General features: G+C 41.6%; 2 protein-coding genes across 3 annotated transcripts in view; one reads left to right on the top strand and one right to left on the bottom strand.

Annotated features, from left to right (window-relative positions):
* Nucleotides 1-9259, top strand: part of mfsd4aa (major facilitator superfamily domain containing 4Aa) — a 32155-nt gene extending 22896 nt beyond the window's left edge. Inside the window, exons 7-10 of the mRNA XM_017714801.1 lie at nucleotides 706-853; nucleotides 5451-5521; nucleotides 5611-5731; nucleotides 8046-9259. Coding sequence (XP_017570290.1) covers nucleotides 706-853; nucleotides 5451-5521; nucleotides 5611-5731; nucleotides 8046-8104 — 399 coding nt within the window. The 3' untranslated portion in view covers nucleotides 8105-9259. The remainder of the gene's footprint in view (nucleotides 1-705; nucleotides 854-5450; nucleotides 5522-5610; nucleotides 5732-8045) is intronic.
* A 7964-nt stretch (nucleotides 9260-17223) lies between these two features.
* Nucleotides 17224-27103, bottom strand: part of elk4 (ETS transcription factor ELK4) — a 30061-nt gene continuing 20181 nt past the window's right edge. For both annotated transcript variants that reach the window (XM_017714835.2, XM_017714834.2), the window contains exons 4-6: nucleotides 24809-25027; nucleotides 17871-17987; nucleotides 17224-17757 (exon numbers count right to left, since the gene is read on the bottom strand). In XM_017714835.2, the coding sequence (XP_017570324.1) occupies nucleotides 17656-17757; nucleotides 17871-17987; nucleotides 24809-25027 (438 nt within the window). In that variant the 3' untranslated portion in view covers nucleotides 17224-17655. The remainder of the gene's footprint in view (nucleotides 17758-17870; nucleotides 17988-24808; nucleotides 25028-27103) is intronic.

Genomic DNA, 27103 nt, shown 5'->3' on the forward strand with positions numbered 1-27103 from the left:
TATCTTGAAATGATTTATTTTCCCAAAATAAGAACATTAGTATGTTGAAATGATAACTTACAGTAGTTATCTTATCCAGAAATAATGACCTATTTTCTTGAAATGTAATAACTTATTTTGACAGTGTTTTAAATTTTAAGAAAAGAATTCAGTATTTTGAGATAGCAAGTAAATGTTATGAGATACTAAAATGAGTATTTCAAGAAAAGTATCATTACTTAGAGTTTTTAAGCCACTGTTTTGAGAAATTAATAAATAAGAAATAAGAAAAGTCGTCATTTTGAGGTACTAAGTCAACATTTCTTCCAGAAACTGGAGGGGGGGCAGTCTCCTGGTAGGAGTGGGCTTGCAAAGTTTTCTATACAGCTTACAGGGTAAAAGGGGGCTAACAGAGTATCAGAGAAACAGATGGACTACAGTCTGTAACTGTAGAACTACAACGTGCAGCTATACAGTAAGTCTATTTAAGATCACTTAACAGCTTCATGTGGTTTGAGTCAGGTGTGTAATTGCACAGCGCTAACAGCAGGTATATAAGCTTCCGTTGCTTGTTAACTTCATCAGCCTTGTTGGCTAAAGACGCAAACTGACACCGCTCGTCTTGCCCGACTGAAGACGTTTGGGGGGAAAAGGGGGAGATTTATATACAGTAGATTTCAGTGGAACCCACTTAACGCTTCTCTATTGTAATCCTGTAATTCCCAGGTTGGTGTGATAGTCACCCTGTTCCTTCTGCTCATCCTCTACATGAGCAGTGTGTTCCTGTTCATCGGCACCTGCTTTCTGGGTCTCTTTATCAGCAGTATCTACCCCTGCATGCTGGCTTTCACCGAAGACATCCTGGACTACAAAGGTATTTATAGCAGTAGTTGTCCCTACAAGACCTTTTTCATTATTGCCTTCCGTTGTTGTAATTATTGCTCGACAGTGAGTGATTACAGTGGTGTTTGCTGGAGCTTTAGTGCCGAGGTCAAGGATACGGTTAAAGGAAATGCCTTCATTTGGAACGTCAATCCCCGAAACAAATCGTTCCTGTCTGGCGCTAACACACCTTTTCCCTGCCTCATGTATTCAGCATCCCAGCGAGGCCGCCCTCGACTTGCGCGAGCTGCCAGACTGACAGCTTTTTAATTCGTGATTCATCTGGTAGGTCCTCATATGGGGACGGCTCCTCCAAGCTCAGTCACTCAATCAATATTCAAGCAGATGATAATTGATCTCTTCAGAGGTCTGAGGAATTAGGAGGGTTCTGTGCTGCTAAATTTTGAATGATATTACTGGACTTTTCAAAGGCAAAGGTACATTAGTCTGGCGAGTGAATAATCTCCGATCCAGTTGAGAAAAATTAAGGCAGCATTAGTTCATTCTCTGTGGCTTCGCCGTGTTCCCTGTCTGACCAATTAATCTAAGCCCTTTTCTATTAAATATGACGTCACCACGAAACACTCATACTTTTAAACTCTTACACCCACAAAGCCCAGGTTTAGATAGCTACAGGGAGGTGAGCCGTCCGATTTAAAATGGTCTGTTTGTTCCAAGAGCATGTGTTGATTTTTTATTTTGCCCTTTTTTTGTTTTATATCATGTGGTACGATTTCTGTGGAGCAGCGTTACATATTTTTTAGGAGTGTTCCACTTGCACAGGGTGGTTGGTTAGTGTAGTGGGTAACATCTCTGCCCTCTACGCTGTAGACTAGGTTCAGTGCCATGCCTGGGCAAACACCCTACATTATACCAATAAGGGTCCTTGGGCAAGACTCCTAACACCGCCTTCGCCTCCCTGTGTAAAATGATCAAATTGTAAGTTGCTCTGGATAAGAGCGTCAGCCAAATACCACAAATGTAAATTTATGTAAATGCACAGGGGTGTCCAAAGTAGAGGTTTGGATGGGACTGTATTTTTCAGTCCCGCTCCCGCGAGATTTCATCCCACTCCCTCCTGCAACCGGAACAATTTGGTCCCCTCCTGCCCATGCAGTCCCACAGACACCCAACATCTGACGCAGTCTAATCGCAAGTACATTATTCTCTGCTGACATAACGCCGCAGTCATGGTCATCAGGCTCACTGTGAGTAACATTTATCTCCAGTAAATTCAAAGCAGTAATTAAACCACAGAATGATTATTTTTGGTGTTTGCTGGGCAGCTGTGGTCGTCAGACTGAAGGCTCCGCCCGCTCTCCGCCCACTCTCCGCCCACTCTCTAGCACCTTATTCACACACTGCCTCCCCGAAATGATGTGCAGCGCGAGCTCAGAAGTGCTGGGCTTTCATACATTACAGCATTAGAGCTGCGGAGCAAGGACACAGTTATACAGACATTCCCGTAGAGAGAGCTTGGAGAGCTTCATGGAATGGGTTTCCAGGATTGTATTCTGTTACATTTAAAAATATTTAAGCATTTATAAACCATGATTTGCTCAAATGCTCCATCTTAACACATTCAAGCAGGCTTTAGCAGAGCTCAGTAACACTGAGATTAATCACTGATCACATTGATTTATCAGTCTACTCAGGCTTTAGCAGAGCTCAGTAACACTGAGATTAATAACTGATCACATTGATTTATCAGTCTACTCAGGCTTTAGCAGAGCTCAGTAACACTGAGATTAATCACTGATCACATTGATTTATCAGTCTACTCAGGCTTTAGCAGAGCTCAGTAACACTGAGATTAATAACTGATCACATTGATTTATCAGTCTACTCAGGCTTTAGCAGAGCTCAGTAACACTGAGATTAATAACTGATCACATTGATTTATCAGTCTACTCAGGCTTTAGCAGAGCTCAGTAACACTGAGATTAATAACCGATCACATTGATTTATCAGTCTACTCAGGCTTTAGCAGAGCTCAGTAACGCTGAGATTAATAACCGATCACATTGATTTATCAGTCTACTCAGGCTTTAGCAGAGCTCAGTAACGCTGAGATTAATAACCGATCACATTGATTTATCAGTCTACTCAGGCTTTAGCAGAGCTCAGTAACGCTGAGATTAATAACCGATCACATTGATTTATCAGTCTACTCAGGCTTTAGCAGAGCTCAGTAACGCTGAGATTAATAACCGATCACATTGATTTATCAGTCTACTCAGGCTTTAGCAGAGCTCAGTAACGCTGAGATTAATAACCGATCACATTGATTTATCAGTCTACTCAGGCTTTAGCAGAGCTCAGTAACCCTGAGATTAATAACTGATCACATTGATTTATCAGTCTACTCAGGCTTTAGCAGAGCTCAGTAACACTGAGATTAATCACTGATCACATTGATTTATCAGTCTACTCAGGCTTTAGCAGAGCTCAGTAACACTGAGATTAATAACTGATCACATTGATTTATCAGTCTACTCAGGCTTTAGCAGAGCTCAGTAACACTGAGATTAATAACTGATCACATTGATTTATCAGTCTACTCAGGCTTTAGCAGAGCTCAGTAACACTGAGATTAATAACCGATCACATTGATTTATCAGTCTACTCAGGCTTTAGCAGAGCTCAGTAACGCTGAGATTAATAACCGATCACATTGATTTATCAGTCTACTCAGGCTTTAGCAGAGCTCAGTAACGCTGAGATTAATAACCGATCACATTGATTTATCAGTCTACTCAGGCTTTAGCAGAGCTCAGTAACGCTGAGATTAATAACCGATCACATTGATTTATCAGTCTACTCAGGCTTTAGCAGAGCTCAGTAACGCTGAGATTAATAACCGATCACATTGATTTATCAGTCTACTCAGGCTTTAGCAGAGCTCAGTAACGCTGAGATTAATAACCGATCACATTGAGTTATCAGTCTACTCAGGCTTTAGCAGAGCTCAGTAACACTGAGATTAATAACCGATCACATTGATTTATCAGTCTACTCAGGCTTTAGCAGAGCTCAGTAACGCTGAGATTAATAACCGATCACATTGATTTATCAGTCTACTCAGGCTTTAGCAGAGCTCAGTAACGCTGAGATTAATAACTGATCACATTGATTTATCAGTCTACTCAGGCTTTAGCAGAGCTCAGTAACGCTGAGATTAATAACCGATCACATTGATTTATCAGTCTACTCAGGCTTTAGCAGAGCTCAGTAACCCTGAGATTAATAACTGATCACATTGATTTATCAGTCTACTCAGGCTTTAGCAGAGCTCAGTAACGCTGAGATTAATAACCGATCACATTGATTTATCAGTCTACTCAGGCTTTAGCAGAGCTCAGTAACGCTGAGATTAATAACCGATCACATTGAGTTATCAGTCTACTCAGGCTTTAGCAGAGCTCAGTAACGCTGAGATTAATAACCGATCACATTGATTTATCAGTCTACTCAGGCTTTAGCAGAGCTCAGTAACCCTGAGATTAATAACTGATCACATTGATTTATCAGTCTACTCAGGCTTTAGCAGAGCTCAGTAACGCTGAGATTAATAACCGATCACATTGATTTATCAGTCTACTCAGGCTTTAGCAGAGCTCAGTAACGCTGAGATTAATAACCGATCACATTGAGTTATCAGTCTACTCAGGCTTTAGCAGAGCTCAGTAACGCTGAGATTAATAACCGATCACATTGATTTATCAGTCTACTCAGGCTTTAGCAGAGCTCAGTAACCCTGAGATTAATAACTGATCACATTGATTTATCAGTCTACTCAGGCTTTAGCAGAGCTCAGTAACACTGAGATTAATAACTGATCACATTGATTTATCAGTCTACTCAGGCTTTAGCAGAGCTCAGTAACACTGAGATTAATAACCGATCACATTGATTTATCAGTCTACTCAGGCTTTAGCAGAGCTCAGTAACGCTGAGATTAATAACCGATCACATTGATTTATCAGTCTACTCAGGCTTTAGCAGAGCTCAGTAACGCTGAGATTAATAACCGATCACATTGATTTATCAGTCTACTCAGGCTTTAGCAGAGCTCAGTAACGCTGAGATTAATAACCGATCACATTGATTTATCAGTCTACTCAGGCTTTAGCAGAGCTCAGTAACGCTGAGATTAATAACCGATCACATTGATTTATCAGTCTACTCAGGCTTTAGCAGAGCTCAGTAACGCTGAGATTAATAACCGATCACATTGAGTTATCAGTCTACTCAGGCTTTAGCAGAGCTCAGTAACGCTGAGATTAATAACCGATCACATTGATTTATCAGTCTACTCAGGCTTTAGCAGAGCTCAGTAACCCTGAGATTAATAACTGATCACATTGATTTATCAGTCTACTCAGGCTTTAGCAGAGCTCAGTAACGCTGAGATTAATAACTGATCACATTGATTTATCAGTCTACTCAGTAACACTGTCAATTATGTAATTCCTATTAGCCTCAAAGCTACGACATGTCAGAGCAAAATGTATTCAAGTTGAGGCGAAAACTCTGAACTCACTGTTCCTTTGAACAGCACAAATAACTGTGTGCATTTCCTCTCTAAGGTTGCGCCACTACGGTACTCGTGACCTGTGCTGGGATGGGGGAGATGCTTCTGCAGCTGCTCGTAGGATCGGTAAGGAATCAACCCACTGTCTGTGTAGAATGTGCAACTTAATATTTGCTGATTTGACAGTGTTGACCTAATACTCCCCTCTCACACAGGTCATCAATTCATACGGCAGCTATAGCTTCTTGCTGTGTGGCATGATCTTCGGCTGTATGGGCTTCACGATCTTTCTGGTGCTGCTCTTAGTGCAGCACGTACACAAAAATGACAGGACAGGTACTCTCGCTTTCCCTTGTTTTCTACTTAAGAAGGAGGCATTACAGATAAAATAAAAAAAATCGCTGCATCTGTTGTAAACACGTCTGATTGCCTCCTACAACAGTGTCACCGTAGCCTCCAGAGCAAGGTTTTCTGGGTTTAAAGCCCAGGAAAAACCCTTTCTCATGATGAAGGTGGAAGGTCCTTTGGATTACTGCCAGCACTTAGGGAGGATCTAAAGGCACGCTGGTTGAATGATGTATTTGTCTGACGCGTGCTGGGAATTGAAGTGAGGGAATATTGGTCAAAAACACAAAAAGGGACAGTCGTCCGTGGCCGGAAGTCCAAGAGAGCACAATTGGCCTCGCTCTCTGGGTGGATAGGTTGGCCCCGCCTCGCCCCCATCACTCAGCTCGATGCGAGTCAGCGCAGGCGTCTCTCCGCTGATGTAACAGATCTAGGGTTGGCGCTTTCCTCCCAGCGTGTTCCCCGTGACGTTGCGTGAGTTGCAGTTTGAAAAGATGCGGCGCTGCTTCACAGGTCTCGGCACCAGCACTAGGAGGGCGAAGGCTAACGCAGGCTTCCTCCATCGTGTGGGGGAGTCTTAACTAGTGGGTGGGGTGGGGGGGTGGTGCACTGCTGCGCTGTACGCCAGATCAGAATTTTAATAATACTTGATCGTTCGCATTCCCACCAGCATGGAAGCAGCATCATTTGTAATAAGTATAAACATAAGAGGGTGGAGAGCCCTCTCTGGGTCGGGGATGAGCTCTTGCCTCAAGTGGAGGAGTTTAAGTATCTCGGGGTCTTGTTCACGAGTGATGGTGAAAGGGAGCGGGAGGTTGACAGGCGGACTGGTGCTGGGTGCTTTGTGTGAGCACAGGACAGTGAAGGGGTGTGTCATTTCATATCAGCCACTAAGGTTGGCTAATTAGCCAGAGCCAGATTAGACACGTTGGACACAAAGTGGCCAAAAAGACCGTTACGTTGTTAACTGTGGTTATTCTAGAGGTTCCGACGGTCTTTTGAGCAGGTAGAAAACAAACAACTAGAACCATAAGTTCGCTCTGTTCTGGGCCTTTATTAGACCAGGCAGCGAAATGTGTGGCCACTGAAAGTTCACGATTATATGACAAACCCACAATGTTGTGCAGGGCCAGATCTGCCAAAATGAAAAATAAATTAAAATAAATGTTATTATTTAAATAAAAATGACTCTGTGAATTGATATGAATCAGAATTGCAAAGAATACTGATAAATCTAAAAATGAATAATTATACAGCAAAAGTAATATCAATAAATAAAACCTTAAATAAATGAATATGCATGCATTTACTTGTCTGTTAAGTAATTTCCCTTCCAAATCTTTGTATTTATATATTTTGGAGGCTGTCGGTCAGCTGTCGGTCATGGTGTGTTAATGTTCATATTGGTTGACGGATGTCAGATTCTGTAGATCGATTGTTTGTCTTGCTCCATCAGTGGCGACTCAGGACAACACTGTCCAGTAATGTCTGTTTACAGACTCTCGGCTGATCTGGCTGAAATCGCAGGTCCGGATTATTGGCTCTTCTGTTGGAGGCTGTGGGGACAGTTTGGTCCGTTTTGCAGCCTCTGCTGATACAGAGGTCAACTCCATATCGTCGACCTCTGGACCTGAGTCCAAAAATTTAGCTCACCCAGACATTTGGACGCCCATTTCACGAAAAACACGCCCCCTCATTATCATATGAATGAAGAAATACATCAATAAAAATGAGTTAATGAATACATAAATAGATGAATTAATAAATACATAAGCACACAATTATTACAAATATAGATACGGAAAACAATATAACAGTGAACAAAGGCATTAATAAAAAATAAATACAGAAATCAATTGAGAAATACGTAATTGCAGAAAAAGGAAATGTATAATTACGATCAAAATAAGTTATTTTATTTATTTATTTACTGAGTAATATTTAAATATTATTTTTCATATTGGCAGATCTTGCCCTTCGTACTTTCCAGTCTTGATTAAATAACCAGGATTCGTACAAAATGCTGTTGTAACTGCGTAGATTCCAACGTTATTCACCATAACTGCTCTTTGCTCCTGTCCTGTGATCACATGAAATGCCAGATTTAGGCTGGAACGCCCGTTTACCCACAGTTCCCCTCATCGCCATACATTCTAGAGTTAGTAGAAGTGTCGAATAATAAACTCGTCCTGAATGTTAACAAAAAAGAGCTTCTTTACAACTAATGCTGTTTGAAATGGATAAAATTCCCAGAAAATTCCAGTCCATTTGACTGAGGATTCTGTGTTGTGTTGTCTCTAAACAGCAGCCACCAATACAGCCTCTCTAGCTGAGAAGCCGGAAGCTAACGGGGTCAGTCACTAATGGCAACACGGTGTTGAAGATGGACCAAAGGAAGCAAAATCAAACAAACCTTGGCGGCTGTGGTCGGAGACGACGCGGAGTGAGGAGGAAAGCAGGTGGGACTGTGATTGGAGTCGCTTGTTGGAGGGACCTGCGAGGAGACGGTGCTCAAAGCCAAAGATATCAAAATGACCAAATGCCAGGAAATCATACAGCACTGTGGAAAAGTCAGAGCTCCCTTTTATTTATTAAATCGCCAGTCAAAATGGTCAAGAAGCACAAGGCTGGGGTATTTTTCAAAGTTCAGTCTCGGAAGTTGGTTGCATTTTCTATGCATCATGACCCAAGTAACCCAAACACAGTGATGTTGAGGTCTGGACTCTGAGGTGGCCAGTCCATTGTTCCGAGAACATCAGCAGCTTATTTACTTGATTTGCACGTTGTTGTCTTCTCCCAGTGGAAGGATGGACAGAAACACCTGTGGATGTTTTCAGATCTGAAGCATCTTGATCTTCTCCTCTCTCTCAGAGATCAAAGCTTTAAGGACCTGTAGGTCTTGCATGGTTGTTCAGAGTCCCACTTTCTATTCTTCCATGTTTTAATAATTTTTCGAACTTCAGTTTTGGAAGATTCCTGTTACTTTACTTTGACCTTCCCTTTCCTTATGCAAGAGGATCTAGTTCTGTGTAATATCCTCAGAAATATCACCTAGAAAACGAATAATGAACTTAATGGCCATTTTGACCGGGAATTAAATAAACGAAGAAGGGGTGGTCTCCGGCTTTTGCACAGTGCTCTGCATACGAAGAGATCAAAAATAATTCCACACTGATTGTGCATAAAGGAGCTAAACATGAGCTCGAGTCTGCCTGGAGTTTTTACATCCACATTCTGCCACTGATGGTGATGGTGATGGTAAGTGAGGTCAGAACACAGCGAGTGTGTATTTCAGCCTGCATGATCACCTTCGTCTGTTTGGACAGCGGATTCATTCACTCAAAGCACAAAACACTGCCATGTTAATCCTGTGTTCCATACACGAGCTGGGCTGGCCAGGACCTGCTCTGAGTGAACTTACCTGCACTCAGTATATCCGCACTCAAATAACGTCGCGGTTAACGCTGCTCATCTGTACGAAGCTCTAAATGATCATTAAAAGGAGTTTAAATTGAAAAATCATAGCACTTTGCTCTTTCAAACCAGTCGCGGTATGAAGGAAAAGATCTGACAGTTTTCTGAATGAGATTTTGTACTAGATGTTTATTTTTGTATATCACGTGTTTGAAAATGGATGATTTTTGTATTATAATGTAAAAAGTTCTGCTAATTGATTACAAAAAAAAAAAAAAGAGTATGAAAATGTTACAATGCAGTGATTAAAGTCTTATACGTACTAATGTGTTGCTTGCTGTTTTAAGGCCTGTGTATACACTGCCAAAAAGGCTTATGTGGAGTGATGCCTTGTAAGAACTTGGGACGTAAAATGTCCAATCCAGTTAAACACCAACGCACTTAAAGGCCCAATCCCCCTTCGCCCCTGCTACTTGGCCCTTAGCCCCGTCTCGTTCCCGTCTAGGGGTAGGGTGTCCCGATTCTTGTTGAGATAGAGGGGTGGAGGTTTTTCAGAGACTCCAAACAGAGATATGAGGGGAAAAAAAGAAAAAGCAGCAAGACGGCTGAACAAGAGACCAAAGAAACCCCAAATGTGAGGCCGGGTCGCCTACAGAGCCGCTCCAGCTACCCCAGAGGAAGAGCTGCACTGCTGACATCACGGTGCGAGTACCGCATTTACAGCTGATATTGGGCCAAATATCAGTACCTGACAAGTATGGCATCTCTATTTTATACCAATTTAAAAGGTTTTTTTCTCTCAAATCTTCTAAGCCTGTAAAACTGTTTCACATATCGCTGTTGTTGGATGAAAGAAGAAAAAAAAAACCCTCATATCTCCAAAATGGTAACTACTTATAATGTAGGTCAATGGAACCAGACGTCCAAGTCATTTTGTGCCGTTTCTTTTGGTCCATCCGTTCAGAGATTTGCATTCAATGTAAGGGTCAATAGGCGTTTTCAAATTATGTCAAAAACTGGAAAACGATGTGAGGTTTTCTTCCGACCAGCAGCGATGTTTCCAGTACTTTCTGGAAATGTAGTAGATAAGAGTATCTTTATCTCTCTCTCTCTCTCTCTCTATTGCTATCATTAACAAAGCCTCTAAAGCACAGAGCCGTGTTATTTCAGGAGTTGTTTTCCCTGGCTTAACAACTGAAGAACATCTCGAGCTTTTGTTTGCACCAGCCCATCTCATCCAGTCTTGACAGCATATCAACACACACAATGGAGGTATCTTCCACACCAGGGCGCCCTGCTGCCTCATGGCACATTTGAGTGGAGTGCAACAGGTCATAAAATGGACATCCTACTAGCTTCCTGGAAAAGTTTCCTCGCATTGTGCTGTGTAGCTTCAGGTCCGCTGACCCCTCATCCATGTCCCTGACCTGTGGCCCTGAAGCAGAGGTGGGCAAACCCGCATGTGGCACTTTGCAGCGTCAGCCTGTTCCTCTTGGCTCCTGTCTGAGATGATGCGGCTGATTATTCGGTTTGGTCTGGTTTTCACAGGTGCCAAACCTGCTAACGTTAACACAATCAGCACGGTGCCTTTTTCGCTACAAAACCCAGAGAGGATATAAAACCCAGACGCTCATTAGAGAGACTTTAATGTTTTTCCTCCTCGTAAACATTCACAATAAGTACAACAGGTATGCCAATCAACAGTATGTAAACGTTCGAGCTGCTAGTCACAAATTGCAGACTGTTAGACAAAACATAGGCTGGAAAACAAAAAGCGTGTCAAATGATGCATTTGTACCTTTCTTTTAATATAGATTTCTTTAGAGACTGAACATTTATCCGTCGTAACGGGATACATTTAGTCCTAGTCCGATCTAGAAGCAGTTATTAAAGCAGAATTCCACTCTTTTTCTCTGGATAACTGTCATTGTGATGTAAACAAAGTCATTCCGAGTGATATGACGTGAAACGGTTCCCCGCAGAGAAGCTTACAGACTTTATTTCTTTCACAGTGGTAGAATTTAAATACCTACAAGGCATTTATTTAAAATCCAGAATGACCAGTGAACCTACAAGTGTCTTCAGATGTTTATCCGTAACGTTGATGGTAAGAAAGTTCATTTTGCCGTACGACGCCTTGCATGTATGAATTGGATTTTAAAAGCAGGCCATTTATTTTCATCTCAAACCATCATAAAACAGTGTGTTTACATGCACTTCATAATCCGATAACTGCAGAAAATCAGATTTGGTCAGTAATCCGATCAACAGGCCGAGTGTCCACACAAGTGAGACAGTAATCAGAACATCATCTAGAAGAGAGGTCACTAATAGGCAGACCGCAGTCCGAATTTGGACCCAGACACTGTCATATGCTGACCTGCACCCAATAAGCTATGGAGAATTATTTAATTTCGACAGAGTGGTCATATTTTAATCGGCATAGCTTTTCTAGCCTTTACGGTAGATTTAGCGGCGCGGGAGACTCGCTGACCAATCACATGCGCTGTAAATATCACACGTGACGCTACTCGGCCAATCAGATCTACGCATTACAATAAGCACTGAGACTCAAATGAGGGACGAGGCAAGAAACAGCAGTCAGAGAAGAAAGTGAGCCAGATTATTTTACAAGCCGTGCTCTAAAAAGAGAAAACTGATCTTAAATGCTGTTGAAATCTGACTGAAATGGACTTCATTTGATTTGACGTTCAGTTGTTGACCGTATACGATATCGATATTCCTACTCGGCTACTTCAGTGAACAGTTTATGGCACTGAATTACGACGCAAGTTAGACGTTAGGGTGTTCCGGACCTTTCCAGACAGGAAATTCTCTCTAACTGGACCTTCCTGAATTTTAATTAAATACCCCTGATCTAAAAGATAAAGGATATTTAAATTCGGAGTTTCATCAAGCAGTTTGTTTCAGCGTCGCTCCAGAAGTGTTTTGCTGCCTCTCGCTTATTTCTGGTATTGCGGTCTGCGATCTCACACGTGCAGACTGAGAAATCGGAAAGAAATCGGAGTAACAGCTACACGCACCGAGAAATCTGATTACTGAGCTCAAATCCAGCTCTCTATCAGATTTTTAGGCCTTACTTCGATCAAATAAACTAGAGTGTGCTGTTTACATGACCATTTGAATAATCATGTAAATGCACTCAATGTATCTGACATCAGGCAACATAATAATCATTTAATAATAATAATAATAATAATAGACGTCTGGTTACCTTCACCACCACTGTGAACGATTCAAGTCGGTAAGTTTCTCTAAAACCAAGTGTTGCACATCAAACAAATGACACTGAGTGAATTATGCAGAGTTTGAAAAATCGTGGAATTATCCTAAAAAGCCAAAACAAAACAAAACTGCACTTAAAACTTGTGCATCCATGAGGGGCAGCACTGTTTTTGTTCAATTTGCCTTTTTATGTCCAAACTGCAGTAAAATATAGGGCATTCATGTAAACTATTCTGTTAAGAATATATTTCTTAAGAGAAAAATAGATTTTATGACTTAAGGGCACAAGAACCATAAAATATAGGTACAATTCTTGCTAGCAAATATAAAAACCTCGGTAAAATGTCTGAGCTGTGCAGGTATTAGGTGCATAGATTCCTAATTTGTTTCCTAGGGAAATCCAGTCTTAAATCTGAATAGGCTGATATATTCAATGATGAAGGGGAGAAAAAAAAATAAAAATCTAAGTGCTATTAGGGAAAACATTAAAATATTAAGCTTTTAAAGACACAAAAAAAAGGTACATACATTTGGCAATGCTACAAATGTCAGTTGAATCAGATCAAAAGGGAAGGAGACGAGAAACAGACAACGTAATATCAGACCACCAACCAACAAAAGTACAGTTAAAATATTTACAGATGAGACGACAAAATGAATGACAGTTCAAAATAGTAGAAAAAAAACAATACAAATGTGTCAAATATTCACTTTTTTTTTTCCTTTTTTGACAAAAGGTGGCTAATTTTTTCAATCACAAAGTACGACGTGGCGGAGCAGTTAACAGAAAGCGTTACAGAGGCGTAAACCCTGATAATTTCCCATCGCGCACCACAGTCACGAAATAATATTTAACATTCACAGGGCACTGAGCAACTTGACATCTGCACGAAGAAGAGCGGCATCTGTAGGCACAGCGCACTGCTTTCATGCCCCCGTGCACAGACATCATGTGCTGAATGAATGCTTTAGGAATGCTTGTAAAAACGAGCTGGATTTAATCTCTGGAAAACAGCAGGTTGTACGAGTGAAGGAGAACGAATGCAACAGGCCTAATATTACGACATCTTCACACGCGCCACTCAGCATCTCCTACAACTGGGGGGAAAGAAGGTATCTCAAGGTAGACGTAGCATGAGAAGCATCTGTAAGCATCACTTTCAAGAACAGACTTTAGAGGTCACTTGCATAAAACATCTTAAGCAGTTTTTTACCTTGAAGTGTTCCCTTTAACCTGAGTGAGCTCCTCAGGGAATACTTAAGTGCGAAGTGAAAAACCCGTCATGTAAATCAACACGGTTACTTCTCTGAAACACACAAAATTTTAATTTACAGCTTTAAACTGATGCCTAAAGGATTTAACTTAAGACCTTTTATGTTCCCTTTAACTTGAGTGAGCTCCTCAGGGAATACTTAAGTGGAAAGTGAAAAAAATTCATAATAATATAAGTTGACTTTTAGACGGTTTTAAGATAAGTTACATTTTTGAAACATGCAAAAGGTAAATTTACAGCTTTAAACTGCTCCCTTAAGTATTTAACTTAAGACCCTTTACGGAAGTGGCCACCTTTAAGTGTTCCCTTTAACTTGAGTGAGCTCCTCAGGGAATACTTAAGTGAAAAAAATCCACAATATCATAAGTTTGACAGTTAACGCAGTTGAATTTTTGAATTTACAGCTCTGAACTGATCCCTAAGGGATTTAACTTAAGACCTTTTATGGAAGTGGCCCCAGGTCCCAAATACCCAGACACTGAAAACCCATAACTGCATGTACTGCATGTAGAATCTTCTTCACCAACCAGTTTTAACAGAGCTTTGAACAGAGTCATTAGCATATATTACAGCTATGTTCATAATATCCATAATACTCATCTTCTCCGTTCAAGTTAATCTTCTAGTTCTTGGCTCCCCAAAGCACCAGAGGCCAGGAAACTGACCACAAAACGGACTGAGATAATAGTCCTTTTTTCCCTCCATCACCTTCGTCTTATTTGGCAGCAGAAAATGGATTCAGTTAAGGCACCGCATTAGCATGGTTTTGAATTTCAGACTTCCGAAGCGTAGGCTTAAAAATATTCTTATTAGAAAGTCAAACAAGACACAGATTGGAACAAATATGTAACCTCTACAAAGTTTTAAAACGTTTTTACATTAGTTTTGTTGAATTTGCTGCTTTACTGTTGATCGCTCTGATTTTTAAAAAAAAAATCTTTTAATCCATTTTCCTTTTTTTATTATGATTTCTTTCCATTTTGCTGGCTTACATTGTATTTCTACTGATTCGCTGTATCGGCTTCCTCCTACCATGCTTTGTTATAAAGTGTCTGTTTTTCCAGCACTTCAAGCTGCACTTGAAATGTAGAAAAAGTGCTTTAGAAAAAGTGACTGAAGTTATTACTTGGTCAATAAAGTCGTCTTGGATTTGAATATTTCTGGGAAGGTCGTTTTAAAACGTCTCTAGTGAGAACAGAAATCCACACGGCTCTATAGCATCACTGTTCTGACAGATGCTTGGCTTACACTGTGCATTAGGGCGCCTTTTTGGCTGAACTGCCCAACTGCCCCCATACTGTGGGACAAAAACGTCAGAAATCCATCAGACTGTCCATCTTTATGAAGCGCCGTTCTCTCCCTGACATGATTCAACAAACCACACCTGATTCACAAACAGCTCAGCCACCAGTCACTTGTTGGTGACACTAATGTGCCACTTCTGAACAACGTAAGTCTGGCGTAAGGGCGTTTTCAGACCTTGAGTTTGGGTTCGAACCTTATGTGTGGGAGAAACGCAATCTAGGAAGGCTATGCAACATGACTGTTTATCATTACTGTGTCTAAATTATAATTATTTTTTTAATATTGTGGGTATCGTTATTATGCAACTGCACATTTCATTACACACACCCACCCACACACACACCTAAGCTGCTTCCCCCTCAGGGTCGCAGGGGGTGCTGGAGCCTCTCCCAGCCGTCCATTTCATTATAACGAAAGTGTAATTTAATTGACGAGCATATTTAATTTCATTTAGTGAAGCCCAGTTTGTGAGATGTTGAATACAAATCATTGTATTCATTAGTGATGCCAAATGATGCCATTCTTTTCCGACCAAGTGCAAATACATCGCCGTTTTTCAGAAGAAAACCTTGTATCTCCAAAACGCTTCCTTTACAGGAGAAGGAAAAAAGACGCTCTGCTACAGAAGTGGTGCAAGTAGTCTCGTCTATCTAATCGCTTTATGAAATAATCAGGTCACTCGCTTTCCATCCACACATCGTGATGCACTAGGGGTCGATTTGAGAGACAGCCCACACCTCGATCAGTGCCTGGATCAGTACGTCTTAATTGGGCCGCGCCTGAGCTCAAATAACACGCTCCAACTAAGGAGCAACAGGATTTGAGAAAGTCGACCAAACGAGGGAGGTCTGAAAGCGCCCCAAGAGCTCTACAGCTTTGCTAAGTGCTCTGGGAAAGCGCTTAAAATTCCTGAGACCAATTTCTGAGATGCTTAATGGTTTCGATTTTATTTTATATCTCCTTTTTTTTCAATGTTTCACCACCTCTGGCCACCAAGCGGTACGGTAATAAAGGACTATGGAAAGTCACGTTCCTCTTCAAATGCTGCTTTCCAAGTGCACACTTATGGTTTGAACTAATGAATAACGCGATGTTTTGTCAAGGCTTCGTCTAGCCGTTATCCAGTTTTGCATTTCGGAGTAAGCGCTGTCAGTTTTAATCATGGCTTGCTGAGATCCTAATTTGAGTTTCAGAGGTAGGGTTTTGCACTGTGCAATAAGTAAATATCAATTTCCTGTATTTGATCACATGCCAAAGGAGCATAATGAATGGCATTTGCTTGCTTACCTACTGGAAAATAATTAATTTTGCAAAAAGAGACAAACACTGCAGTAATCTTAGCTAAACAGGTGCAGTTGTCTGCAATTTCAGCTGGAAATTAGCACATTTTCTCAATGAGTCGTAATAAAAGCACCAAAACTAAAGTATATTTGGATATCTGACATTTGTATGCACATAAGGCTTATTTTCCTTTGTTTCACTTCTGCAGGTGAAATTTATAATAACATGTCCATTATACAGTTTACAAATTTGGATGCCCACATTCATTTAGATTGTTGAACCTAAGCAATTTGTAGTTCCTATTATATATTCCATTAGAACAGTCTTGAAAGCACTTCTAAAGATACAAAAATAAGCATCTAATCCTTGTGGTCTCTTATTCCACAACTAAACTATAGGCTATAATCTCTAGGCATTCTGAAGAGATTTCTAAGTCCTTGAGATGATGTTAGTGCAGCTATTTCTGTGTCTATGTGCGTCTTTGCCTGGCTGATCTGAGCTCTTCCGGCAGTTACGACAAGGTGCTTGGAAATATATGGCAACAGGTGCGATGTAAGGAAAAGGTCTGTTCGAAAGTTAGCAAGTGTCACTCAAAGTTAGAAGGCAAAGAAGGGGAGGTTTGGCTTGGCAAAGACAGTTTCTCCCAAAAGGCAGGTGAAAAGGTGGTACACGGTTAGACTGGATAAATGATTAAAATAACCCCCCCCCTAATACCTCGTGATGTAAACTAAGAGAAAGAAAATATTCCCACGGCATGAGAATCACTAATACATAAAATAACTCCTTTTTCAATGAAGAGCATCCTGACTGAACATCATGTAGTCCTTGAACAATGAGGCTGCACTGATACCATGTTATATATATATATATATATATATATATATATATATATATATATATATATATATATATATATATATATATATATATATATATATATATATATATATATATAAACACACAACCATGTTTCTTGTGTCGAAACTAGCACAGATAGTCAGTACGGTGACTCGCTGAAAGCCAATCTCAGTGCTGATAAAGAGAAAAGCAACCAAAACAATAGATGTTAATGATAATCCTTTGGGAAGAATGTGCTCATCTGATACATACACTCTGATTACCTCTTGTCCATTTGAGCAAAGAGGATGTTGTCAGGCAACAGGCCTGCGTTTCTCTTTTTATTTATGCGTTGTGCCTCCAGACACAAGAGAACGTTCCAGGAGCAGAACCCATAACCTGCAACGAATATCTCGAATACTTGCCCTCTTTGCCACAAGAGGGGCAAATTTGGTCAACAGGCTGAGGTTGCATCTGCAACTTAATGTATAAAAACAGGGACTGGGGATGATGCACGTTTGTGCAGAGGCAAGCCCACCGACACAAGGAGTCTTTTATCTAGGTCTTCTGTGGGTCTGGAGAGAGAGGACCTGGTGTGTTGGTTCCGTCTAGACTGTGTACTGGTACGGATATCTGGGTGGAGCTCAGGACGGAGGGGAACTGAAAAACAACAGGAGATAAAAGGACATAAAAAGGTGATAAAAGTACACTGAGGAGGAGGAGGAGGAGGTGGAGGAGGTGGAAGCCAGCTGGCGGACTGACGCTCAACTTACCTGAAAGAGGGTGTGTGCCCCCTGCCTGCGGGCAGGGCTGAGAGGGGCGACTGGACTGAGCGTGCTCCAGAAGTGGATGTTGGAGAGTAGAGGGCTGGGCGTGAGCAGCAGGGGCGTCTAGGAAAAAAAAAAAAAAAAAAAAAAGCACATCATTCTTCTAATTAAACCAAACAGTAAGTTTACATAATTAAAAAAAAAAAAATACAGACAACAGACATTCAATATCCAACATATGATAAACTATAAACAAGACCCGACCATTTCTGATAATATCATATGGTCAAAATTTAATCAGACTCAGTTTTAGTTAAACATTTGCTTTGAGAATTGAAATTTTAAGCTAAAATGGTATTTCAATGTGTTTATATTAGGAACAGCAAGAACTTAAAGCATGATTCCCTGTGATATACATTATTTAGCTAGGATGTGAATTTAGTAGCTTCATATTGCTGCTGTCAGAAGAAAAAAAAAAACATCTCCATTTTTGACATATATCAGTGTCGGACCATTTGAAAATATCTGTTGTTCTTCGTACTGTATGTAAATTTCACGATGAATGGACAAAAAGACGTGCGTCAAAATCTGGTTCCATTGACTCGCATTAAAAGTAGGATTTTTCCTCCTCCTGTAAAGTTACAAGGAGATACCAGGTTTTGTTCTGACAACAGTGAAATGGAAATATAGGCCAAATTCTCATTTCTAACTAATAAGACTTCCTGCTGGTGGTTATTTTACTAAGAAATATCTGATGAAGCTGCCAGGTTTCCACATTTCTGACTGTGGTGACTGATGGAGAAGACGAAGTAAAGTAAGGCTACGTTTACACAGCAGGTAAAAGAGGCCCAAGTCCGATCCGATCTTTTTCTTGATAAGCGACACAGATGTGTCAGTTGTGTGTCCGTTGTGTGTCCGTTGTGTGTCCGTTGTGTGTCCGTTGTGTGTCAGCGTGAACAGCAGAAAACGCATTGAATGTCATTTTCAATTCCGATTTGAGACGTTTTCATGTGTGGTCCCGAATTCCGATACGTATCCGATCTGCAGCGATGCGGCTCAGTCTGAACAGCCAGATCGGAATTCATGCGACTTATACGTCAACATTTCACGCTGCTGAGACTCAAACATTTAGGCTGATGTTTCTGTACCAAAAAATTAAGCGACTCGTCTCAGCCGCTCTGTGTTTGAAGAGACGGCCGGAGGAGTCCGAGGCTCCGGTGTCAAAAAGAATTTAAAGAATCCGAGGACATGAACCAAAGAAGTGACCGTGGCTGAATAACGCGCCCTTTTTACGGCGAACTCAAACACACTGTGGGTGATGAGCCCAGCTGTCAACCACTGGAACTTCATAATCGCTCCTGGGATGCTGGCGTGGATGAAACTGAAGCTCCGGGAGCCACTGGGGTTCGCTGGCCATCATCACTGTTTACCCTTGGATGAGCTGCCAGTGAAGCACTGTTCTTTTGCGTATGCGGGTCGGTTCAGGAGCTGATCTGACTGAAGTCGCGTACAGATCACATTTAGGAGATAAATGTGAAGAGCCAGAAAAAAAAATAAATAAATCAGACTTGGTCTGAATTAGATCTGAATTGTAGATGAATGTGGGCTCACTATTTTGCAAGCAACAGGCCTGTGTTTCTCTTTTAATTTGTGTTAGAACTGCATTTATATATTATTAATGAATTCAATGTGTTTAAGACATTTAATAAGCATTAGTAAACTAATTTTAAACCATTCATAAATGAGGGTGGTCTTATTTTAAAGTAGCACTGTAATGAGTATCGGCATCACAGCACAATTCCCATATATGTGCATTGCTGTACTGCATGCATGGCGTTTGTGCTCACAATCAACAGTTCAGACTGTATTGTTGCAACAAAAGTGAGAAATTGATTCAGATCTAGTTTAAACATTGCTCAGCATAGAAAGCCATATATGAACACAGGTGGACACAAAGCAACGTCTTAGGCTCATAGTTAGTGAACGGAACCGTTGGAGAACAAAGAGAATCTAGGCTGAAGCGGACATTAAGGAATCCCTGTGTCATGACGATGCAAAATCAAAGACAATACAGTCCTTCATCCGTCATCTAACTAGTGTGACGGGTAAAAGACAACCGAGGATCATCCTCCAAGCTGAGCGTATAGCCGCTCATAAAAGCAGGCATTATGCAGCCTTAATGAGGTCATCCATCAAAGTTACATTCAGCCAAATTTCATCATATGACCCTGTCTATGTAAGGACCCATCCACAGGGGGCTTTCAAATCCAGAAGCAAGATAACTGAAATAACTGGTGCTTTACTGCCATCTAGCGTCTGAAAACAGAGGCCTGAAAACAACAAGAGTTCAAGGCATCTCAAGGACACTAGACGGAGTTAACCCTTTAAACCGCAGCTAACAATTTACTCATTACTCATAACACTTACTATTTAGTAACTACTATAAATTATTTAGTCAATGATATGGAGACCAATATGCGTTATATAGTTATCAAAGTGAAGAACTGTAGATTAAAGGGGAATTTCAAGCTTTTTTTTTTTCTTCCTAAATGTTTGATTGTTGAGAAACTTGCTGATTTCTTTACAGTGGTGGTGAGAGGAACCAGGGGTCATAACCTCTATAATTAGTGGATTATATATATATATATATATATATATATATATATATATATATATATATATATATATATATATATATATATATATATATAAAGCTCTAAATTTCCAAAAAACATCCATCCATCCATCCATTTTCTAAGCCGCTTCTCCGTCAGGGTCGCGGGGGGATGCTGGAGCCTATCCCAGCAGTCTTCGGGCGGAAGGCAGGATACACCCTGGACAGGTCGCCAATCCATCGCAGGGCAGACAGACACAGACAGTCACTCACACACTCACACCTAGGGGCAATTTAGCATGTCCAATTGGCTTGACTGCATGTCTTTGGACTGTGGGAGGAAACCGGAGAACCCGGAGGAAACCCACGCAGACACGGGGAGAACATGCAAACTCCACACAGAGAGGACCCTTGCCGCCCGGCCGGGGAATCGAAAACAAAACCATTAAAATATATAGAAAGTAATACCAAATGAATCGTTTTAAAACAGATGTCAGAAAACTAGAACCGCCTTTTCCTTTCCTTCAATACACTTTAAATTGTTATTATTACAGCTTATACCATTAAATCGTGGTGTGTGTATGTATGTAAAGTAACAGAACAAGTGTTTTTTATCTGTGTTATCATTAGTAGAAATCTCACAGAGGCTGAAATGACAATGAAAGCAGTCCAGTCTCACACAGGAGGCGGTCTCAACTATTAATGAGCGTCAGCGTCAGACTGCACCTTTTATAAGTTTTAAAGAGAGCTGGCTTCAGAGAGCCGACTGCTCTGTAGCGTCTGATACGAGACGAGAGGCACACACCCACATCTTTTTAGATAATCTATATGCAGAAAAACATAAGGGAATCTTTGTATTGAACGATCAAATCCGATTCAACTGACAGAACTTGATTCCGTTACAGCCCTAAATAAAACATTTAATATACACCCACCGGCCACTTCAGTTGCTTGTTAACACAAATAGCTAATCAGCCAATCACACGGCTGCAGCTCAGTGCATTTAGGCATGTAGAGGTGGTCAGTATTTCAGAAACTGCTGATCTACTGGGATTTTCACGGACAACCATCTCTAGGGTTTACAGAGAACGGCCCGAAAAAGAGGAAACATCCAGTGAGCGGTCAGTTGTGTGGATGAAAATGCCTTGTTGATGTGAGAGGTCAGAGGAGAATGGGCAGACTGGTTCCAGATGATAGAAAGACAGCAGGAATTCAAATAACCAACCAAAATCTCTGAGGAACGTTTCCAACACCTTGTTGAAAGTATGACATGAAGAATTAAGACAGTTCTGAAGGCAAAAGGGGGTCCAACCTTTTACTAGCACTACCTAATAAAGTGGCCAGTGAGTGTCACGTGAACAAAGCACGTTCCAAGCAGTTTGCGGGGACAGTAGCCATGGCTGCGAGACTACAGGAAGAACTTGAGAAGCCTCCTGCATCATTTTAATCACATGTATAGGAGCATTTTGGCTTCCCTGTAACATTCACTGACGGCGGAGAAAGGGCGCTGGACAAAGCCGTCATGGTCACTGGAAGGTTTTCCATCAGGCCTCATACTGCACTTCAATTTAACAAATGAGTACTGATTCATTTATCTTGATTTAATTTAAACAAAGTATGAAATTTTTGCCTATCCAAAATATCCAGCAACACTACAATCAAGTTTTTTATGGGATGTTGATGGTGGTAAACCCAAAGATTTTCTCTACTATTTTTTCTTACAACGCTCTGTGTGTAACCTCTCAAACATAAAATGACTGCTTTGGCTTAAAATGGTCATAAAACAATGTCTTACTCATCAGGTGATGCATTCATAACCTTCTTCTTTCAGCTGCTCCCTTTAGGAGTCGCCACAGCAGATCATCTGCCTCCATCTTGCCCTATCCACTGCCTCCTCTACTTTTACACCAACCATCTCCATGTCCACCTTCACTACATCCATAAACCTTCTCTGAGGTCTACCTCTTCTCCTTCTACCCGGCAGCTCCATCTCCAACATTCTATGACCAATATATCCACTATTCCTCCTCAACACATGTCCAAACCATCTCAACCTGGCCTCTCTGGCTTTATCTCATTTACATTTACAGCATTTAGCCGACGCTCTTATCCAGAGTGACTTACAAGAAGTGCTTTGTCAATCTAGAGAAGGTATCTTTGCTAGTTACCAAGAGTTATCTCCAAACTGCTCCACCTTCACTGTCCCTCTGATCTGCTCATTTCTAATCTTGTCCATCCTCGTCACTCCCAATGAAAATCTCAGCATCTTCATCTCCGCCACCTCCAGCTCAGCCTCCTGTCTTTTAGACAGAGCCACGGTCTCCAAACCAAACATCATAGCAGGACGCACTACTGTCTTGTAAACCTTCCCTTTCACTCTTGCTGCTATCCTTCTGTCACACATCAGCCCTGACACCCGTCTCCACCCACTCCATCCTGCCTGCACCCTCTTCCTCACCTCTTTTCTACACTGTCCATTGCTCTGGATGGTTGACCCAAGATATTTGAAGTCATCCACCTTTACGACCTCTACTCCTTGCATCTTCACCTTTCCACCTGCCTCCCTCTCATTCACACACATGTATTCCGTCTTGTCTCTACTGACCTTCATTCCTCTCCTCTCCAGTGCAAACCTCCACCTCTCCAGATTCTCTTCCACCTGCTCTCTACTCTCACCACAAATTACAATGTCATCTGCAAACATCAGGCTCCATGGAGCCTCCTGCCTGACCTCATCTGTCAACCTTTCCATCACCATTGCAAACAAGAAGGGGCTCAAAGCTGATCCCTGATGTAACCCTACCTTCACCCTGAAACCATTTGTCACTCCAACTGCACACCTCACCACTGTCTCACTATCCTCATACATGTCCTGCACCACCCTAACATACTTTTCAGCTACACCTGACTTCCTCATACAGTACCACAGCACCTCTCTTGGCACCCTATCATCTGCCTTCTCTAGATCCACAAAGACACAATGCAGCTCCTTCTGACCTTCTCTGTACTTCTCTACCAACACTCTCAATGCAAAAATTGCATCTGTGGTTCTCTTTCTGGGCATGAAACCAAACTGCTGCTCACTGATCTGGACCTCTCGCCTTAGCCTTGCTTCAACAACTCTTTCCCATACCTTCATGGTGTGGCTCATCAACTTTATACCTCTGTACTTACTGCAGCTCTGCACATCACCCTTGTTCTTAAAAATGGGGACCAGTACACTGCTTCTCCACTCATCAGGCATCTTCTCACTCTCCAGGATTTTGTTAAACAACCTGGTTAAAAAGTCCACTGCCTTCTCTCCTAAACATCTCCATACCTCCACAGGTATGTCATCTGGACCAACTGCCTTTCCATTCTTCATCCTTTTTAAAGCTGCCCTCACTTCCACCTTTCTAATTCTCTGCACTTCCTGATCCACGATCTCTCCCCCGTTGTCCTCCTCTCTCGTTTTCCTCATTCATTAGTTCTTCAAAGTACTCCTTCCATCTACTCAACACTCTCTGTTCACTCACTAGTGCATTTCCCTCTCTATCCTTTATCAGCCTAACCTGCTGTACATCCTTTCCAGCTCTATCTCTCTGTTTAGCCAAACGATACAAGTCCTGTACTCCTACTTTACTGTCCAGCCTCTCATACAGCTCATCATAGGCCTGAGCCTTTGCCACCATTCTGTTCACTATGCGACTAGCCTCACGGTACTCCTGCCTACTTCCTTCATCTCTCTGGTTAGCCCACTTTTTCTTAGCTGCCTCCTTCTTCTGAATACTCTCCTGGACTTCCTCATTCCACCACCAACTTTCCTTGTCTTCTTTCCTCTGACCAGACGAAACACCCAACACATTCTTGCCAGTTTCTCTCACCACCTTAGGTGTAGTTTCCCAGTCCTCAGGTAGCTCTTCACTGCCCCCAAGGGCCTGTTGCAATTTTTCCCTGAACTGCCTGCAACCATCCTCCTCCTTCAGCTTCCACCATCTAATCTTTGGCTCTGTCTTCACTCTCTTCCTCTTCTTTGTTTCTAACCTCATTCTACAGACAACCACCCTCTGCTGCCTTGCTACACTTTCCCCTGGTACCACTTTACAATCTCCTGATGCATTCATAACCATTTTACCTAATGGCTTTCTGTGAGGTGACTTTTAGCAGCATTAAACTTGTGAGACATCTGCTTCCCATCACCACCACTGTATACAATTCTGTTTTGGTTTCATTAAAGTTTCTCTAAAATAGTGCATTTCACATCAAACCACGCTGAATGGCCTTATTAGGACCTTTAAGGGGTTCAAACAAAAGATAGTAAACCCTGGTTGGATGAAGTGAAGGTACTGACCTGCAGGAAGGCTGGGGTGAGAGAGGCTGTGGGCAGGGAAGGACTGGACAGGTTGAGGGGGCTCAAGTCTGAACTGGTCACCAGCAGTGTTGGCCTCAGCTCAAGGACTTTGGGCTTTCTCGACTTGCCGCTCTGGCTGCGGGCTGGAGACAGCGACAATTCGGAACATCCAGACTCCGGTGTTTGGATGGTGTCACTGGAAACAGAAGGGGGCTGGACCTAAACAAAGAAACACTCGGAAGGTTTAGCGCTGGGTAAGGATTTTCATAGTCAAGAATTTTCAACTAAAATTTGACTAATCAATATTTACAGAAATATTTCTGCAGAAATATCTAAAAAGATGTAAAAAAATAATAATAATAATAACAAAATAAAATGAAGAAAGTAAATGCAATTAGCCGGCTGACAGAATCTTAGACAGAAATGCTACAAATGCTTAGTCAATTAGTCAATCACCTGGCAACTTAGAGAGCCCCAAATACAAGCAAGCTTTTATCATCTATAAACAATAAAATATTATTCAAGGTGAATATTATAATAACATCTGCTTCAAATACTTTTTCCTTTTTCTGTTATTTCCAAGGCTGGCCTGAATAATTTGAATACTAATGCATTCGGTCTTTATTTGACTTTTTATTCCTCTATTTAGTATTCAGACGTTTCAAAACTGCAGCCTAAATTACATCAGCAAAGATATTCTTAAACAGATTTAAACAGAACTAGAATTTAAATAGCAATAGAATTGCTAAAAAATGGAAAAAATGTTTAAAAAAATAATTAAATTATAACTGGTAGTGTTGTATCATTAAGTAGAGCTTAGCGATATGGCAAAAAATACAGGGTGCGTCAAAAAGGTTCATCAATTTCAAAATGATTCACCTCACTTGTAAGTCATTACAGAACAACGCAGTAAACTGTGAAAGGTTTAAGAAGCATGAAGTTTATGTAATTTTAAAAGGTCTCAGTCTGAACCTCCTCCAGCTGTACGGACGACATCAACGCCACAGTTAAACTCATCCCATACGGGACTGAGCGTGTCAGGCGTCGCTGCTCTCACGGCTCTTTCAGTGGGATTTCGGAGATCATCCAGTGCTGTGGAACCAACGACGAACGCTCTGAGCTGCTGGAGCTTCACTGCCCACGAAAATCACACAGCACAGTTCTGACGGATTCACTCTTATTGACGTGGTGAACGCAGAACGCGCTGCTCTGGGGTCTCATCTCCTCTCAGACTGAAGGGAGCCAGTCAGAAACTCTCTGACCCCCTCTTTTAATTCGTATATGATTGGTTCCAAGGCGTCTCACGGTTCTAAGGATACGGTGCATTGAAATCAGACGAATGTTTTGGAATCACCCTGTACATCACACAACTTCAAGATTTTTTTCCTCATCACTCAGCGCAATGCAAGTCAGTGCAGGCATCTGTCAGCTGATGTAACAGATCTGGCAGTTGGGGGGCGTTCAGCTGTCCAATGACATTGCCTTAGCAGCAGTTTGAAAAGATGCGGTGGCGCTTTACAGGTCTTAAAGGAAGCCTGTGTTACCCCTCGCCCTTCTAGCGCTGGTGGTATCATGTGACTGGGGGAGTCCTAACTAGCGAGTAAACTGGGGAGAAAATTGGGGGGAAAAAAAAAAACAGTGCTATCAAAAACTCGAATACATTGAAGTGTATTCAACATTTAGTGCAGTCTTCGCTGCACCAAATCCAATATCCATCCATCCATCCATCCATCCATTTTCTAAGCCGCTTCTCCGTCAGAGTCGCGGGGGGGTGCTGGAGCCTATCCCAGCAGTCTTCAGGCGGAAGGCAGGATACACCCTGGACAGGTCGCCAGTCCATCGCAGGGCAATATCCAATATATCATGACTAATTATGTTCTCTAATGAAACATGCAACTGGTCTTCGATTCTTTAAGACGATATCCAACACACATTCAGAAAACCACTTTGAGACGTATTGTGACAATTCATCATGATAATGATAAATATCGTCTTACTGTCCAGCACTTTGGTCAAGTCATGCTGGATATCCAATGCACCTTGACTCAACAAAGGGCACCGCTTTCCCTCTGGGCTGTGCCAGTTGACCGTGTAAAGTAGTAGGTGGCAGTGACATATCAACTGGAATTCATCCAAGTTACTGTTTTTACCGATATGCCACAAACACACCAGATGACACAAAATACCAACATGATAAAAGACGCTAACGGCAGCCCCTTAACTTCTTTCAGTAACTTCTCATCTCTCACTGTGCAGTCAGTTACACTGATGTTAGTACAGGTTGCTATTGAGGAA

This window comes from Pygocentrus nattereri, chromosome 21 (genome assembly GCF_015220715.1).
Source record: "Pygocentrus nattereri isolate fPygNat1 chromosome 21, fPygNat1.pri, whole genome shotgun sequence".
Taxonomy (NCBI): domain Eukaryota; kingdom Metazoa; phylum Chordata; class Actinopteri; order Characiformes; family Serrasalmidae; genus Pygocentrus; species Pygocentrus nattereri.